The 16,216-nt window shown below is 42.4% G+C and overlaps 1 protein-coding gene across 4 annotated transcripts in view; it reads right to left on the bottom strand.

Annotated features, from left to right (window-relative positions):
- Positions 1–16,216, bottom strand: part of INSC (INSC spindle orientation adaptor protein) — a 126,775-nt gene that overhangs the window by 83,745 nt on the left and 26,814 nt on the right. For 3 of the 4 annotated variants that reach the window (XM_081282277.1, XM_081282278.1, XM_081282279.1), the window contains exon 2: positions 5,866–5,966. In XM_081282277.1, coding sequence (XP_081138403.1) covers positions 5,866–5,966 — 101 coding nt within the window. Of the gene's footprint in view, positions 1–1,593; positions 1,644–5,865; positions 5,967–16,216 lie in introns of those variants that run through there. The other variant, XM_081282280.1, reaches the window with a different exon arrangement.

Below are 16,216 nucleotides of genomic sequence, written 5' to 3'. Positions count from 1 at the left end.
GCCTCCGTTGGTTTAGGAAAGCTGGATTCCTCCCTAGCAGGCCAGGGCCAACCCAGAAGGCTGCCCATCACTACCTGCAGCTGTATGCGGCCCCAACTCATCTCAAACCCCAGGCTGAACAGAAACCATGTGAGAAAGTGAATCACTCACAATGAAAGGATTCATATGAAAGTCACACTTGCCATAAATCCAGACTTGATCAGGCGGCCAAGAGAAATTACTAGAGGAAGTACAAGTTTTATGAGGGCAGGGGACCATGTCCAACCAGGTCACCAACATGTCCTCAACACACAGAATTATACAAGGTATGTGACCTGCACTCAACAAATATATTGTAGAAAAATTTTGTTGAAAGGTAATGAATAAGTGAGTACCTGAATAAAAAAAGTAAAGACTTGTTTGTGTGATGCACCAAAAACAGTCTGCCTAGAGGATTGGTCAGCACTTAGGTTAAAGCACTAACTGTCCAGAACTTGTATCCTAGTTCAGCTATTTTTCAGTCTGCCCTTGGGCACCTAACTTCACCTCTCAAAGCCTATGTTTCCTTGTGGCATAGACATTGTGATGTCCTGCCCAGAATCCTATTTACAGAAGGACTTGTCCCCAGTGCAATGCTAGGAGCATCAGAGGACACCTTTCTACTTTCAGCTCTCCAGATACTGTCTCAGAGCCATCTGGCCTAAGGTCACATCCCTTTTAGAGATGCCCACTTATTAAAGAGAAACTTTAGACAAAATAAATGTCACAGAGTGTATGTGAGCGAAGAACGACTCATTGGGCATCGCTCAGAACCAGAAGAGGTTCGGAGCAGCATGGGCAGCCAGCTCCACTGACTGAACCCAGAAGTCATACAGAGGAAGTCATACAGAGGTTGGAGTGGAAAGACTCCAGTTAGAGGGCAATTGCTGACTTCTGATTTGTAAAGTCTTTTGTTCCATTTTTCTGTTTCTGTTGGGCTTAAGTTTGCTTAACTTAAAGTACTAGAGCATCCCCAGCCTACTGGCTTCTCAATAAACACACACACACACACACACACACACACACACACTCCAATGACAGAGTGAGGTGGGAGGTGGGACCTAAAGGTCCTGACCATCGTGGGCAAGGAACAACTAACTCTGCAAGGTCAGCTATGACTGTCATCAAGCCAACACTGCTGCTCAGCTTCGCCATCACCCAGCTCTGCTTCCTTCCTCTCCCATCCACACACACTGGCTCAGCTAAGGGGATCCCCAGTTACCATCCTGAACTCTGAACTCCACCTCAAAGTCTGCTTCCCAGAGAACCCAACCTCTGACTTCTTCATTTGTAAAATAGGTTTAACAATAATTACATATATGGGCCACAGTAAAGGGTGTGTGTAAAAGCACCAAAGTCACAGGGAGTGCAGAAAGTGTAAGTCAGCTTTGTTATGGGGGTTGGTTAAGGCCAGCCTTTTAGCCAACAGTGGGGACCCTCACCTCTTCACTGGCAGGAATCCAGAGAAGAAAATTTCTAGATGCCCTACCTTGATCATGGGTAAGAGAAATAATAAAAAGGCGTAGGAAAAGAGGCAGAGGTCTGAACCTGTATGGACCCTGGCATCCAACTTACCTCTCAGAAACCTTCCCATAAAGACATTCAAATCAAAGAACTGGTCCATCCAGACCCCTGCAGAAAAATGAGAGCCATGCTGTAATTGTAGAGGGCACAGCCCTGGGGGCAGGCAGGCTGCTCCAGTATGCTGACCACCATGGACACTGATCATTACTGTGGCCAGATCTAAACAGCATCACCACCTTATTCAGAGCCTGTGGGAGGATCAGCACCCCAGACATAACAACAGGTGCCCAGAAACTAAGCAGCAAATGAAGACCAGTGGGGACAGAGCAGGCACAGTCTCTGCTTCCCAGGGAGCTCATCTGCAGCCCTGTTCACTCTCTCCAACTAATCCTTGGGCCTCTAGGGAGGTGCTTTGCCCAGAACTTACAGTGTTTTCACTCCTAAAGGAGAAGGTTTGCTCCTTGGGTATGACTCTAGAAAGTGAGGATTGTGCACTGCGAGGCACTCTGAGGACCTAGAGAGCCCTTCCCTCCTGTGCCTAGGCCCTTGCACAATTTTTAAAGCATCCCTCACAGCCTCTGTAGTATGCAAGACAAACCTGGTGCTCAGACAAGTTAAGCAGCAGCCCAAGGTCACAGAGCTGGTAAGAAGTAGAGCTGGGATATGAGCCCAAGGCCTCTATGCTTTGAGCCACTTAGGCTCACATTAATGACCCTGAGAATATGTTTTTTTTTCTTTTTTTGTTGATTTTTTTTCTAAACAAGAAATCATTTCAGAAGTTTCAGAAGTAATCAGCATTGAGGAAAGCTGCATCCTGTCGTAATGCCTCCCATGGTCCATGCCAGTTCACATGGGACCCCAATCCCTGGCCTAGGAAGCTGTCACTGCCTGCCCTTTCCTCTCTTCCAGGAGGCTACACCTAGAACTGGTATCCTTAAGGACCTCAATACCAACCACCTGACTCATCTGTTCAGAGGATACTAGATGACCCTGCACAACCTGACAGTATTTATGTTTTTTTGTGCACGGAAGTGAACAATGGCACTGCAAAGTGAAAGTCAGTTTGGGTTCAACTGAAATTCAACATGACAGAAAGAAGTCAATTATCCAGCATTAGTTATTTATCCGGGGACAACAGTCATACCTTTATTCCTCACCAGAGGCACCTCGCCAGCTTGAAACAGAAGGAAAGGAGAGGTGGCCACTATTGTCTGACTACAATGCAACATCACAGTGGACAAATTAACCCCTCTGATATCCTGTAAATACCTATGAACCTGCTCTGTGAACGTGGCCCTTGAACATCACCCCAGATCATACCCAATTACCAGGTCAACAGGCCCAGGGATTGTATTCCTGGCAATGCTGGACTGTGAACACCCTAGAGGAAATGCAACCCTCTATCTACAGCACACCCTGGCCTACCAGGACTGTAAGGATAAAGAGAATGTAAACTCACTTCCCCATGTTGAGGTCTTCATGGTGCCAGAACCCTTGGAGTCATGTTAGTCTGGGGTTTTCCTCTCAAGATATCTGCTGGACAAGGTGAGTTAAAAAATCCTACCCTGCCTCCAAAAGAAAATTATTAGATTCCTATATTATTTTCATGTAATTTAACTTCCTTTTATTCTTAAACCTTCTGAGAACATTGAAAGTCGGAAGAGAGAGAGAGAGAAAAAAATAAATAAATGAAGTAGTGGTTCCCAGCAGGTTGACAAGTGCTAGGATGTAACCTTCACCCCAAGTCCTCTACTCAGAGGACCTCCTCCTCCTCTGAAGAGGAGATTAACATTGCTGAGCAGTTCCCATGTGCCAGGCAGGCACTTTATACATATCACTTTATATTGTCATGACAAGTCAACGATGTAAGTATAAATTATTCCCATTTCACAGATTAAGAAACTGAAACCCAGAGTTATAGCTAATAAGTAACAGAAACAAGAATCAAGTTGAGGAAATTTGGACTCCTAACCACTGCCCTAAACTGCTTCTCTTCCCCAGCACAGGTTCTGATCTAACCAGCCCAGGACCCTGTTGCCACAGCTGTTGCTGCTGCCCATCATCTTGCCCTGGGCAGGGCAGTGCAGGGCAAGCTGACTTAGACTCCACTCTACCCAAAACAGTTCCACTTTTTCCTGGTTTAAAATATGAGGCGGTAGGGAGTGTCTGTCTGTGATCTCTTACTGTCTCAGAGAGATCGATCACCCACTAATGATAAGGGACTAGGGAAGGGGTTTCTGGAAGAATTCCTAAGACCACCTGCACAAACGCCCTGACATGCAGCAGGCACTCACTAAACATGAGCTCCCCTATGTTGCTCTCAGTGTGTGATGGACACTTTATATATATAAAGCCATTTAACCTCACACCAACCCTATGAAGTAGGTACTATCATTATCCCTGTCTTATATATGAGGAACCAAGATGCAGATGGGGTTCAAGAACTTGCATAGGTCACATAGTTAGGAGGAAATAGAACCCAGCTTTGAAACCATGTGTTTAAAACTGATCACACTGGCTCATCTCATGATATGCCATCAGCCACCACATAGAGGCAGAGTCTATCTCTGAGAATGTACACATATCCTGACAGGTTTGTATCTCACCATCTTTGAGTTTTTCCTTATAGACATTGCATGCGAAGATAATGGTCCCCATGGGATCCTTTACTCTCAACCTCTGACTGTACAGGAAATTCTTAATTATATTTCTAGTGTTCTGAGTCCTAGAGAACATGCAAGAAGTACATGTCAAATTCCTAAACCTTTTTTTAGTAATGGCTTTGGGGAAGCAGACTCATACCTTCATGGAACCCTATTCCAGCAAACTTAGCAAATAATCAATTTTGGAGTAGATTGCATCCCTGGTAATTCAGTGGGGGGGGGGGGGTTATTATAGACAGAGTAAAGGTAAGATTTTAGCAATATATCAAATCACTACAAAATAAAACAAAACAGTTCCTAAACACAGTCAATCAACAAATATATGAAAAAATGTTCAACACCTCTAGCAATTAGAGAAATGCAAATCAAAACTACTCTAAGATTTCATCTCACCCCAGTCAGAATGGGAATTATCAAGAATACAAACAATAGTAAATGTTGGCAAGGATGTGAGGGAAAAAATACACTTATACATTGCTAGTCGCAAATTGGTGCAACCATTATGGAAAGCAGTATGGAGATTCCTCAGAAAACTTCGAATGGAACCACCATTTGACCCAGCTATCTCACTCCTTGGTTTATACCCAAAGGATATAAAATCAGAATATTACAGTGATGCAGCCACATCAATGTTTATAGAAGCTTAACTCACAATTACTAAACTATGGAACTAAATTAGGTGCCCTTCAATAGATAAATGGATAGAGAAAATTATATATATATGATTGTATATATATAAAATGGGATATTACTTAGTCTTAAAGAAGAATGAAATTATGGCATTTGCCAGTAGATGGATAAAGCTGGAGAATATCATGCTAAATGAAATAAGCCATCTCAAAAAACAAAGCCTGAATGTTTTCTCTGATATGCAGATTATAATTCACAATGGAGCGGGGGGGGGGGGGGGGGGGGGCTAGGGAAGAATAGAGTTACTTTAGATTAGGGAGAAAGGAGTTAAGGGGGGAGGGGGCATAGAGGTAAGAAGGATAGAAAATGAATCAGACATTATTACCCTATGTACATATATATACGGCCAGTGGGATTCCACATCATGTACCACCAGAAGAACGGGAAATTATACTCCATCTATGTATGATGTATCAAAGTGCATTCTACTGTCATGTTTAACTCATTAGAATAAAAAATAAATAAAACAAAACAATGATTTAAAAAGTCTTACAAAGGCTATTTGGATCCTGTTGTCTCAAAACAACTCTCATCAAAATGTCTTAGGAAAAAAAGAAGCTAAGTGAAGCCCTGAGCACTCAGGTTACAAAGCTCCTCCTCAGACCAAACCAAATTAGAGTGATCATCTGGGTTTGTCCCTGACTGAGGAGTCTCCAGGAACACAGGGCCTTCATTACAAAATCCACCACTGGTTCTGACTCATGCTTCAGGGATCAATTGGGTCAAATATGCACCAGCTTCTCCACATGGACCTTTCGGATGTGTGTAGGCACCTCTGGTGGCCCCACAGGTCTCTTTCTTCAGACTAAATATGCCTAAGCCCTTCTCCTCTCACGTGGGCTCCACTCTCTGCTCACCGCACGCCTTCGCTCCCTCTACCCATACTGCCCAACAGGGCAACAAGTACTTGCCAAGGACAAGCTCTATGCTCAATCCTCTCCCGGACCTGAAAACTAGCTGTAGGACTTACCGCTGCCCAGGAATAGGAATGGAGTCCAGGTGGCGGCCCCCAGGCAATGCCATCATGTTGATCCCAATCTGCAGCAAAGCTTGCCCACAGTGGTCGGGGCCCTGGAAAGACAGGGCAGGATGAGTCAATGAGGGTCCCAAAGAAAATGAAGCAATCACTTTCTCTTGGATCTGGTCACAAGGAGCCAAGGCAGATGAGGAGGAAAGGTCTTCCAGGCCTCCTCTTTTTTTTTTTTTTTTTTTTTTTTTAATTTCAGTACTAGGGATGGAACCCAGGGTCTCATACATGCTAGGCAAGCATTCTACCACTGAGCTATGTCCCCAGTCTCCTTTTTATCTTATTTTGAGACAGTGTCCCACTAAGTAGTCACAGGCTGGCCCCAAACTTGTGATCCTCCTGCCTCAGCCTCCTGATAGCAAGGATTACAGGCGTGCACCACCATGCTCAGTGCCTCCTCTTTTTTAAATCAAAGTACACAATGCGTTCCTCACACAAATAAGGCAAGACACATGATCTCAGTTACATTGCCTAACATTAACCTGACCCATTTTTATATGTACCAAATACTGGGACAAGCAGGTCAACAAATATTGCAGAGGACATACTGTACTAAAAATGTAGCCACAGTTTGTCTGATTCACATTTCATGGGCATCCTATGTTATTTGCTAGGTCTGGCAGCTCTACATGCTAATTCCTTAACTATATACCATCTAGCACCGGGTTATTGGCTATGATTGTACTTAAGATATATAAGAAAACATGAGTCTGTAATTGGCATTGTGGTCACTGTCCCAAACCCACGACAATGTGATTTTATCTGAATTGCCAGTGATTGATCCGGAAGAAGCATAAGACTTAGCCACAAAATGATCCTTCCTAGGAAAGGTTTTCTTTCCCCTACCAGAGAGGTACCAGGTGAGATGGTATCTCCTACTAGAGCTGAGCAAGGATGCAAATTCACTTCATTACTGCTAGAGACCATTTTGTAATCATGAGAGGAACAGCTAGAAAACAGACTGGGCATACAGAGGAAAAAAATGTCTGAGCTCTAGTAATTAATTAATTAGTTAATTAATTAATAGAATAAATCTTTTTAAAAAAAACTTCTGGAGCCACTGAATCAACTAATCCTGCAGTCTGGCCCATCTGCAGGCTTCCTATCATTTAAGACATAAAAATTCTTGTTTAAAGTCAGTCTGAGAGAGGGGTTTTGTTCTGCACAGCCAGAAGCATCCTAACAAACAGAAGTGAACTGGATTCTAGAGACTTCCAATGCCAGCTCTGAGGACGAAGTTGCTCACCTGAGTCACAATTTGCATCAAAATAACAGCATCCCCCTTCCTCATAAGACTAACTGGTCAGTCTCCATTTGCCTCACCTTATCCCTTCTCTGCTCCTGGAGGGCCTTTCTCTATACTCCCTCTCCTGCCAATTCCTCCAAGTCAGTAAGTAAGCCTTCCCAGAAAACAGAGATCCTATCCCCTGCACCTGGTTAAGCCAATGGAAATCTCTTACTTCATATTAAAAGTGACTCCTGTTAGAAAAGGATGGGCGAGGAAGACTTTAAGTAATAGTGATGTGACTTGACACAAAGTCCCTCTTGATGATGCTGGGAACAAAGAATCAAATGGTCAGTCTGCAAAGTATAGAAAAACAGGAGCCCAGAATGAACTTGAATCTTGGATAATTCCAGAGATTCATTCTCTAATGCCTGCTCCTTAGGCTACAGGTCCCATTAGACTGTGAGTCTCCTCCAAAGCAGGGGCCATGTGTATTCCTGGCTCTGACCCAAGGGCTGGCACTTGGTCTGTGCTCTACCTGTCTTCTGAAAGAACTAGTAGAATCAATTTTTAATACATTTGTGTTTTACCCTGTTGATCTATAACTGAGGATAATAATATCTATTTTTTAGAACTATTATATGATGACATGAGATTAGGCCAGAGTAAGAACTAAATAAGTAGTGGTTGTTATTAGTATTTCCTGAGAGTCTGCTGTGTGCTCAGTCCCATGGTCAGCCATACTGAGGGAGATGCTGAAGATGAGATAACAGGACATAAAGCACTTGGCACAGTGACAGTGTTCAGTGAGCACCTGTGACCACATGTCATCACCATTGTTATTCCTATCATTGGTATCATTACTGAGAAAGTTTTATTTGGAACCAAGGTAGCTAGTAGTCAGAAAAGGATGGCACAAAAGAGAAAGCCAAATACAAGATGAGGCATTTGCTCCCTTTTTGATGTGTTTGACTGAAGAACAATAAAAGGAAAATGCCAATTCTAGGGTAAAATCTAAGATGGGATTCGATGGTAGTGAGTGGGCAGACCTCATTTTACTTCCATCTCCATCACGGAACAGAAAAGAGACAAAGTCAAAATGCCAAAGAGGGAATTAAAGGCCATGGTAAATGAAGAGCTGTGGGAGACAGTGGGAGGCTCCAAGAGCCTGTGAAGTGTGAAGCAACAGGATTCCTTAGGACAGGGAGAAGCATGCCACAGAACTGGAGGATACGCCGGGTCAGGGTCAAGTCGTATCTGAGGGGCCCTGAGGAGAAACCGTCGTCATGAGCAGCAGCCTAGGTACAAGAAAATGATCTGAATTTCTAAGAGGAAGATTCCAGAAATATGGCTTGGTGACTGCAAAATCCTAGAATTGATTCCTGATCCCTGATCTGTGGCCCTTCAGAAAGGGCAAAGAGCATCTCATAGCTTCCCAGCAATGCTGCAGGTGGAGCCTCCAGCTAAAGCACATCTTGCTCCACATAGGACTGGTCTCAGGACCCTACGGAGTCAAGAGCTGGGATTGTGAAGATCAGCTCTCAGTGAAACCACTGTTCACATTCATTGGGAATGAGCAACAAGTGAGGGAGAACATCTGGAAGGTCAGACAGCAAATGCCAGGAGTTCAGCCCAGGTGACATCTATCAAGTGCCTATAACAGTACAAATAGCTAATATTCATGAACAGTATAATGCACCAGGCACAGTTCTAAATGAACTTGAGAGTGTGACAGATTCCAACCTAACTCTGCACCTGATTAGTACATGACCTTAGGAAGATCACCGTTCATCTGTGGTTCCCTCAATTATATCTACCTCCCTGGAACTTCTGAAATGAGAATACTCCCGAAAGTCCCTGCTATTGAACTTGCCCCTTGATTGCCTCAAAGGGGAGTGTCCTTGCTATTGAAAGGGGGATTTGAGAAGTATGTCAGAGTAGAGAAGCTGCTTTGCCCAGTAGAAGAGGTTGGGGGGCGGGGAAGACACATGTAGGAATGAATAAGGAAAAGGAAAACCCTCCGTCACTTCCCCAGGAACCCTTCCTAATTCACTGAAAATTCCCTCATGGACCCTGCAGCCTTGTTTCTTCAGGGCTCTGGGCTGTGTCTCCCCCATCCAAGAATAGCTAGTTTGCAAGAAGGAGCTGAAGCCTTAAGTGTCTCTGATTTAATCCAAGGCCTGCTGCGACAACAGCTCCATTTGGACAGCTCATTTCTGCCCCCACATCCCATTAGAGGCAAGCCCTTGCTCACCTCCATTTGGCTAATGAGACTGGCTTTGTACAGGAAATGGAGGCTATTTACAGTAAATTATTCAATTAGAACCAGGAGTAAGCGGGGTCTGCCATTGTCTAATGGGCCATTCGGGGTACAACTCAAGGCACATCTGTCAACACCAGAGAGAGAGGAAATACTGTGGAAAGGAATCAGTTCCAACAGCATCCCTAGGCTAGGTACAGGAGGAGTCAACAGGGGTAGAGAAGAGTGGGACAGGACCACACAGATGTGGCTCTAAATCCTTCCTCCAAGACTGTGCGAAAGCAACCAGACACTTTATGGACTCTCATTCCCACGGGAAGCACATCACCCAAGCAAGCTGCCACCCAGCCCCACTGAATGGAAAAAAACCTTATGAAATTTAGAGAGTTCTGATTCCCTGGAGGAATCCTCGATGGCCCCTCACAGCTGTCAGGCAATAGAGCCCAGCTAGCAGGCAGAAAAGACCTCACAGGGACTCACAAAGCTGGGTCTTATCTCCTCCAGACCATGAAGACCTTGCTGGACAGTACAGACCAATTCCAACAAAGCACAGACAGGGTGCCAAGCCTCCACCCATTACCTACTCACCTCTACTTTCTAGGACTCACCTTGAAGACAACAGGCATCTCATCTAGACAAATACATCTGAGAATTTGATAGGGGTGAGACTACAGCCCCCAGGGAAAATCCAGACAGCCTTCCTGTAGGATCTCATATTGTACTCTTGGAGCATTATAACCCCTTACCTCATGGGGTTATTTTAAGGATTAGATGTAAAATATTTAAAATTGTTGTTGTTGCTATTATTACAGAGGGAAATTTCCAAGGCCCCTGCAAATTATAATGCTTGACCTTTGGCTGTTCAGATGAGGAAATGGCAGCATAGAGGTTAACATGGACATATGGAGAGACACATTGAAAGAGAAGAAGAGACTGCCCAAGATCACACAAGCAAGCCAAGCCACACTTGGGACGAGCACACAGGTTTTGTTATCTATAAATGTCCCCCTTATCTCCTGGAAAATCTTAAATAGGGTTTGCCTGGTAGAAACCTGGAGAGACCGACCAGGGCCTCAGAGTGGTTTACCATGGAAGATCAGTGGAGCCGCAGCTCCCAACTGTAAATCAGAATTATTGTGCTTTCTAAAAAATGACAAAATCATGGAATTTGCAGGGAAATGGATGGCACTAGAGCAGATTATGCTTAGTGAAGCTAGCCAATCCCTAAAAAACAAATACCAAATGTCTTCTTTGATATAATGAGAGCAACTATGAACAGAGTAGGAAGGAAGAGCAGGAAGAAAAGATTAACTTTAAACAGAGCCATGAGGTGGGAGGGAAAGAGAGAGAAAAGGGAAATTGCATGGAAATGAAGGGAGACCCTCATTGCTATACAAAATTACATATAAGAGGTTGTGAGGGGAAGGGGAAAATAAACAAGGAGAGAAATGAACTACAGTAGATGGGGTAGAGAGAGAAGATGGGAGGGAAGGGGAGGGGGTATAGTAGGGGATAGGAAAGGTAGCAGAATACAACAATTACTAATAGGGCATTATGTAAAATTGTGGATGTGTAACTGACGTGATTCTGCAATCTGCATTTGGGGTAAAATTGGGAGTTCATAACCCACTTCAATCTAATGTATGAAATATGATATGTCAAGAGCTTTGTAATGTTGTGAACAACCAATAAAAAAATAATTAAAAACTAAAAAAAAAAAGAATTATTGTGCTTGCTTTTTATCTTTGGTGCTGGTTATCAAGTCTAGGGAAGTAGAGTGTGGACAAGCAAATTCAAAGGTCTTGGTTAGATACAGCTCAGCCCTGGGATGGGACAGACAGGTTGACTCAAAGGTGCTATGAGTCCCCAGAGATTGGAAAGAAGGAGGCCCCCATGTTCCAGTACCATTCATCTTCTAAATGATTCCTAGTCGTCCAAGAAAACCACCCGACAGCCTCTTCTGAAGTTCAAGTGTGGCAGTCCTAGGAGAAGGCTCAGGCTCCTGGAATCAGGAAAACCATAGCTGGCCCAATGGTGTGTCTCAGGATGCCTCTCTAGGGCATCTGACTGCCCAGCTTCCAATCAAGGGAGCGCCAATCCCTGAATTGCACAGGAAGCTGCATTTACTGTTGTTCTGGGAGCTGGCCCTAAGCTGAGGCTTTTCTAGAGGTCAAAAGAGAGAAACTAATATCCAGACCTCCAGGACCTTAGATGGAATGTAGCCCCCAAGGGGACTTGGCTGGGCCTTTAAGCCACTCTCATCCAGAAGGTCCATTGGTTAACAATATAAATTCATCTCCATTTGAATCAAATGTATGATATGTCAAGATCATTGTAATGTTGTGAGCAACTGATGAAAAAAAATTAAAAAAACAATATAAATTCAATCAGGTATTAGTGGTGTGACCTTTGACATTAATTGTATTTGTTTGTAAAATAGGACATATAATAAGGATAAAATGAGAATTCTGTGCACATCTGTGATGAAGCACCACGCAGTGGGTGATATAAAGATTGGCTTCATTTTTCTTTCTGTAAAGAAACATCTAGAAATAGGGAGGCAGCCAGGCAGAGGTCATTCTGACAACTACTGAATTCCAACTCTTCAACTACTTTTCCTCTTTAACTTTTTAATTATCTCTTCTTACATTCTAACTTTCCCTGATATAAATGTTTGCCAAATCCTCAAATGTTTCTTAGCTTCCATTTGCAAAAGCAAGAGACCTCTCCCACTGGGCCCAGGTCCCATGGTGCTAAAATTAACAATCAGTATACTTTAAGTTAATGACTTACTGGTTGTGACTGCCACGAATAGACATAACTCTCAGATAAAGGCCATTAGAGAAAATTGAATGGCTCCAACGTGGTGAAATTTTGGATGCATCCTATTTCATAAATCACATTCAGAGGTCACATTGGACAATCTCTTTCCCTCCCTGAGTCACGATGAGAGCCCAGGTTGGGTCTGTATACCCTTGGGAAGGAGGACACAGGAGGGCGAATTGTACAAGCTCTAACGGTTTCATGAAATTTTACTTCTGAAGCCATGAGCAGATGAAAATGCTACATCAACAATCATGATAATCCGATCCTCTGTGGTTTTATTTTTTTCTCCATATCCTCCAAACTGGTGTTTTCACAATAACATTGAGAAAGTGGCATGGTAAGGTCATGGAAATCTATGAACCAATCCCAGTTTTGTCTCTTACTAGGCCTCTCTGACTTTCAGCTTTATCATTTGTAAAACAAACAGAACCTATTCTCAGTGTTCCTAGAATCACCCAAGATCATGTATCCTGAATGATGCTTCAGAGCAAGTTAATTGATAATATGAGAAGGCATTTTGACCCAGAAAACTAAAGAATGTTGCCATATAGAAAGTTTTATAATATCTTTGTGCCTAATGAGAGATCCATTTCTTATCCAGACTTCAGGTACAGAGATCTGCTTCCGACCAAAGAGGATATAAAAGAAGAATATATTAAATATGTTAGAAAGGCACAGAGCTGCCCATGGAAGAGATTTGATCAAAACCCAATACATAGAGACTGCTATAGCCTAAATGTTTGCATCCTCTTTAGAATTCATAGATGAAACCTAATCCCATGTTTGATAGTGTTGGGAGAATGGAGGCTTTCAGAGGTAATTAAGAACAGAGCCCCCATGGATGGATTAATACCATTCTATTAAGGGTTCAGAAAAGTGGATTGTGGATTCACTCTCCTACCCCTTCTACCTTCTGCAATACGAGGATCCATCCTTCCTCCCCTCTGGAAGATACAGCATGAGGCATCATCTTGAAGACAAAAGGGCCTCCCCATACATCTGGCTCCTTGATAGTAGACTTCCAAGCCTCCAGAATTGTGAGCCAGTAAATTTCTGTTCATTATAAATTACTGAGTCTGTGGCATTTTGTTATAGCAGCATGAAACAGACCAAGACAGGGAACATGTTTTGAATAAGTACAGACAAAAACATGGAGCCATTTCCTGTGATTAGTAACACTGACCCTGAAGAAACAATTAACTTCCCAGCTTACATCTTGTGTGACCAAAGTATTATGGGACATTCAAATAAGAATCCAAACTGACACAGAACCCTGACTCAGCCACAATGGTGAAGGGTTCTTACCAGCTCATTAGTGAAGGGAACCAAAGACAGAACCTAACCCATCTAGGGCCACTGTATGTATATAAACAGAATTAACCAGAATGAGAGCACAACACAACCATTCTCAACAAATCCTGTTGACATTACATCCTTAATGTTGGGGGAGAGCAAATGCCAGTACATAGCCACATGGTCCATATCTGACTATTTAATTTAACTATTTGAGGCACAAAATGGATAAAACACAAAAAGCATCCTATTCACAGAAATTTGTCTTTTCAAGATTCATGTATGTCTAGTATGCCACATGTGACAGGAACATCTGAACAGTGCCTTCCATAGTTTCTAGCAGAGTGGGACCTCAATACTTGTTGGTTCCTCCCCTGTGGAATGTCCCATGGGCCTCCAAAAGCATCTTGCACTTCCATAATTCTATGCATTGGTCCTGACACCCAGCACATCCAGACTGAAACCCTGAATTCTCTTTTTCTATCTACAGTTAATACCGATGCTTCAAAGAGGCCTGTATGCACAGCCTAATCTGTACTATTTTCCCCCTCTAGAAAGGTACCTAGGAATAAAGAAAACTGTGGGGTCTTGAAGGGTTTAGATGGAACAGAAGGTGTACTTTCCTGATACTCCCTCTCTCTTCAGCTTTCTGCCTGCCAAGTGATGCCAAAACAGCCTGAAAGCCACAATAGGAAAAAAGTGAAAAGAGGAAAGAAGATGCATCTCGAATCTCAGCTTGGAAGAGAGCCACCCAATCTGCATTGGTCTTTGGAGTAAGCAAGATTACACCCAACATGGTAAGCCACTAATGGGCTGGGTTTTTTTTTTTTTTATTGCATCTAGTCTAATTAACCTAATTGTAAGAATTGAAGTTAAGGCTAAATTTAAGGCACTCATGAGTGTGCTAGACACAGGAAAGTTGCTTTACAAATACAGGTTCATTTTCCTTTATGCCTCAGTCTTGAAGGATATGATGGGATATATTGTTTTTCTAGACCCTTGGCTTCCTGGACATTGACTGCAGCTCACCTACAATAGCCAGTGTCCAAAAATTGGTAGAGCAAGGGTGGGCTGGAATGAACACCTATAAATACTTAAAGTCCTTCAAATGTGAGACTAACAATCTAATTCTTGACACTGCCTTTTCTGCTTATGTGGATAAATACCTAAAACTCACACTAGTCATATCACTATAAGGTGCATTTTTTTTTTCAAATTTTAACATCTGAAATTTGGATTATGTTTCAGTCAATGGCATTTTGGCATTGTGTCATAGTTGATTGAAACCATATTTTCTTTCTTTCTTTTTTTAATAAACAGGGCATCTTGTAATTAATGGCATCTAAATTCAATGAAGTATGGTACTGGGCAATTTAAGTATGTGCCAATGAACTCTTCTAAAGTGTTTCATGTAAATAAATGCATTTATTTGTTGAAAAGTACAAAATAATAAGTATTACTGTTATCTCCATTTTAAAGATGGCCATTAACAGAGACCCAGAGAGGTTCATTAATTTGGTCTGGTGCACCACTAGTTGGGTGAAGCCTCTGCCTCAAGCCATCTTCTTATAGAGAAAATGCATATGGGATTTTTCAATATGGTAGAGCAGGTAATTAAAAATGATTCTCCATGAACAACTTTAAAGGATGGATAAAGGTATCTTTGTTATTTTTAAAGTATATCACCGAGCTGGCAAAAAAAAATGCAATAAATCTGGAGAGGCTGAAAGCAAAGCAAAGCAGGGCCAGGAAGATTTCCCTCGGAGAATGGCTGCTGAAAGCCACATTCCCTGAGCTTCTGTTTCTTGTGTGTACAAGGGACATGCTAGACAAAGCCCAGGGACTTCCCAAGGGGAAGAATTAAGTAAGGGTCAAGAAGACCAGAAACGCCATGTAAGGTAAATGAGAAATAAGCCTTCTGTACCCAGGGTTAGCAAGCAAAGCTGAGAATCAGTCTCCACAATAAGATCTTCATATAGGCTGTGGCTTGAATTTACATTATCAGTGTAGGAGGAGTCTCATTTAAAGAATTTATTTTCAAGAAATGAAAGAGTCTTGGAAGCGTCTTCAAGGAACAAAGGCTATAAATATAACTCAGCAAATCTGAGAAAGAACCAAGTAGAACTTCTATAAATTAAAATATAATAATTAAACAGAAAAACTCATTGGAGAGATTAATCACAGCTCAAAAATGGGTTCGAATGTTAAAAGATAGAACAAAAGAAATTATCCAAAATGCAGTCCAAAGAGACAAAAAGAAAATAAGAGAGAACTGAAACTAACACTAAGGAATATAGAGACATAGTCCAACAAGCGCCTCATCATATTTCAAAGATTAGATAATAGAAAAAAAAATGTCTTCAAATCCAGATGTCACAATGAATCCCAAGCAAGACAAATACAAAAGATACATCTGTCCGAGACCATTCATGGCACCACAGTGCACCAAAGACAAAGAAGACTTTGAAGCACCCAAAGGAGTAAGGAAATGAAACCCGACAGGTGACTGCTGCACAGCCGTGGTGAAACTGGGCAAACAGGAAAATGTCTGGTTGCAGAAAATGATTGCCCTAAAGTTCTATATCCAGAGGAACTCTCTTTTAAGCATGCAGATGAAGTAAGGCATTTTTAGAAAAGCAAAAATCTCACACTCAAAGAAATTCTGAAGGTTTTGCTTCCTCTAAAAGAAT

The sequence above is a fragment of the Spermophilus citellus genome, assembly GCF_964194105.1.
Source record: "Spermophilus citellus genome assembly, chromosome: 2".
Taxonomy (NCBI): domain Eukaryota; kingdom Metazoa; phylum Chordata; class Mammalia; order Rodentia; family Sciuridae; genus Spermophilus; species Spermophilus citellus.
Note: the sequence above shows the minus strand (reverse complement) of the source record. Positions and strands in the feature narration are given on the sequence as shown.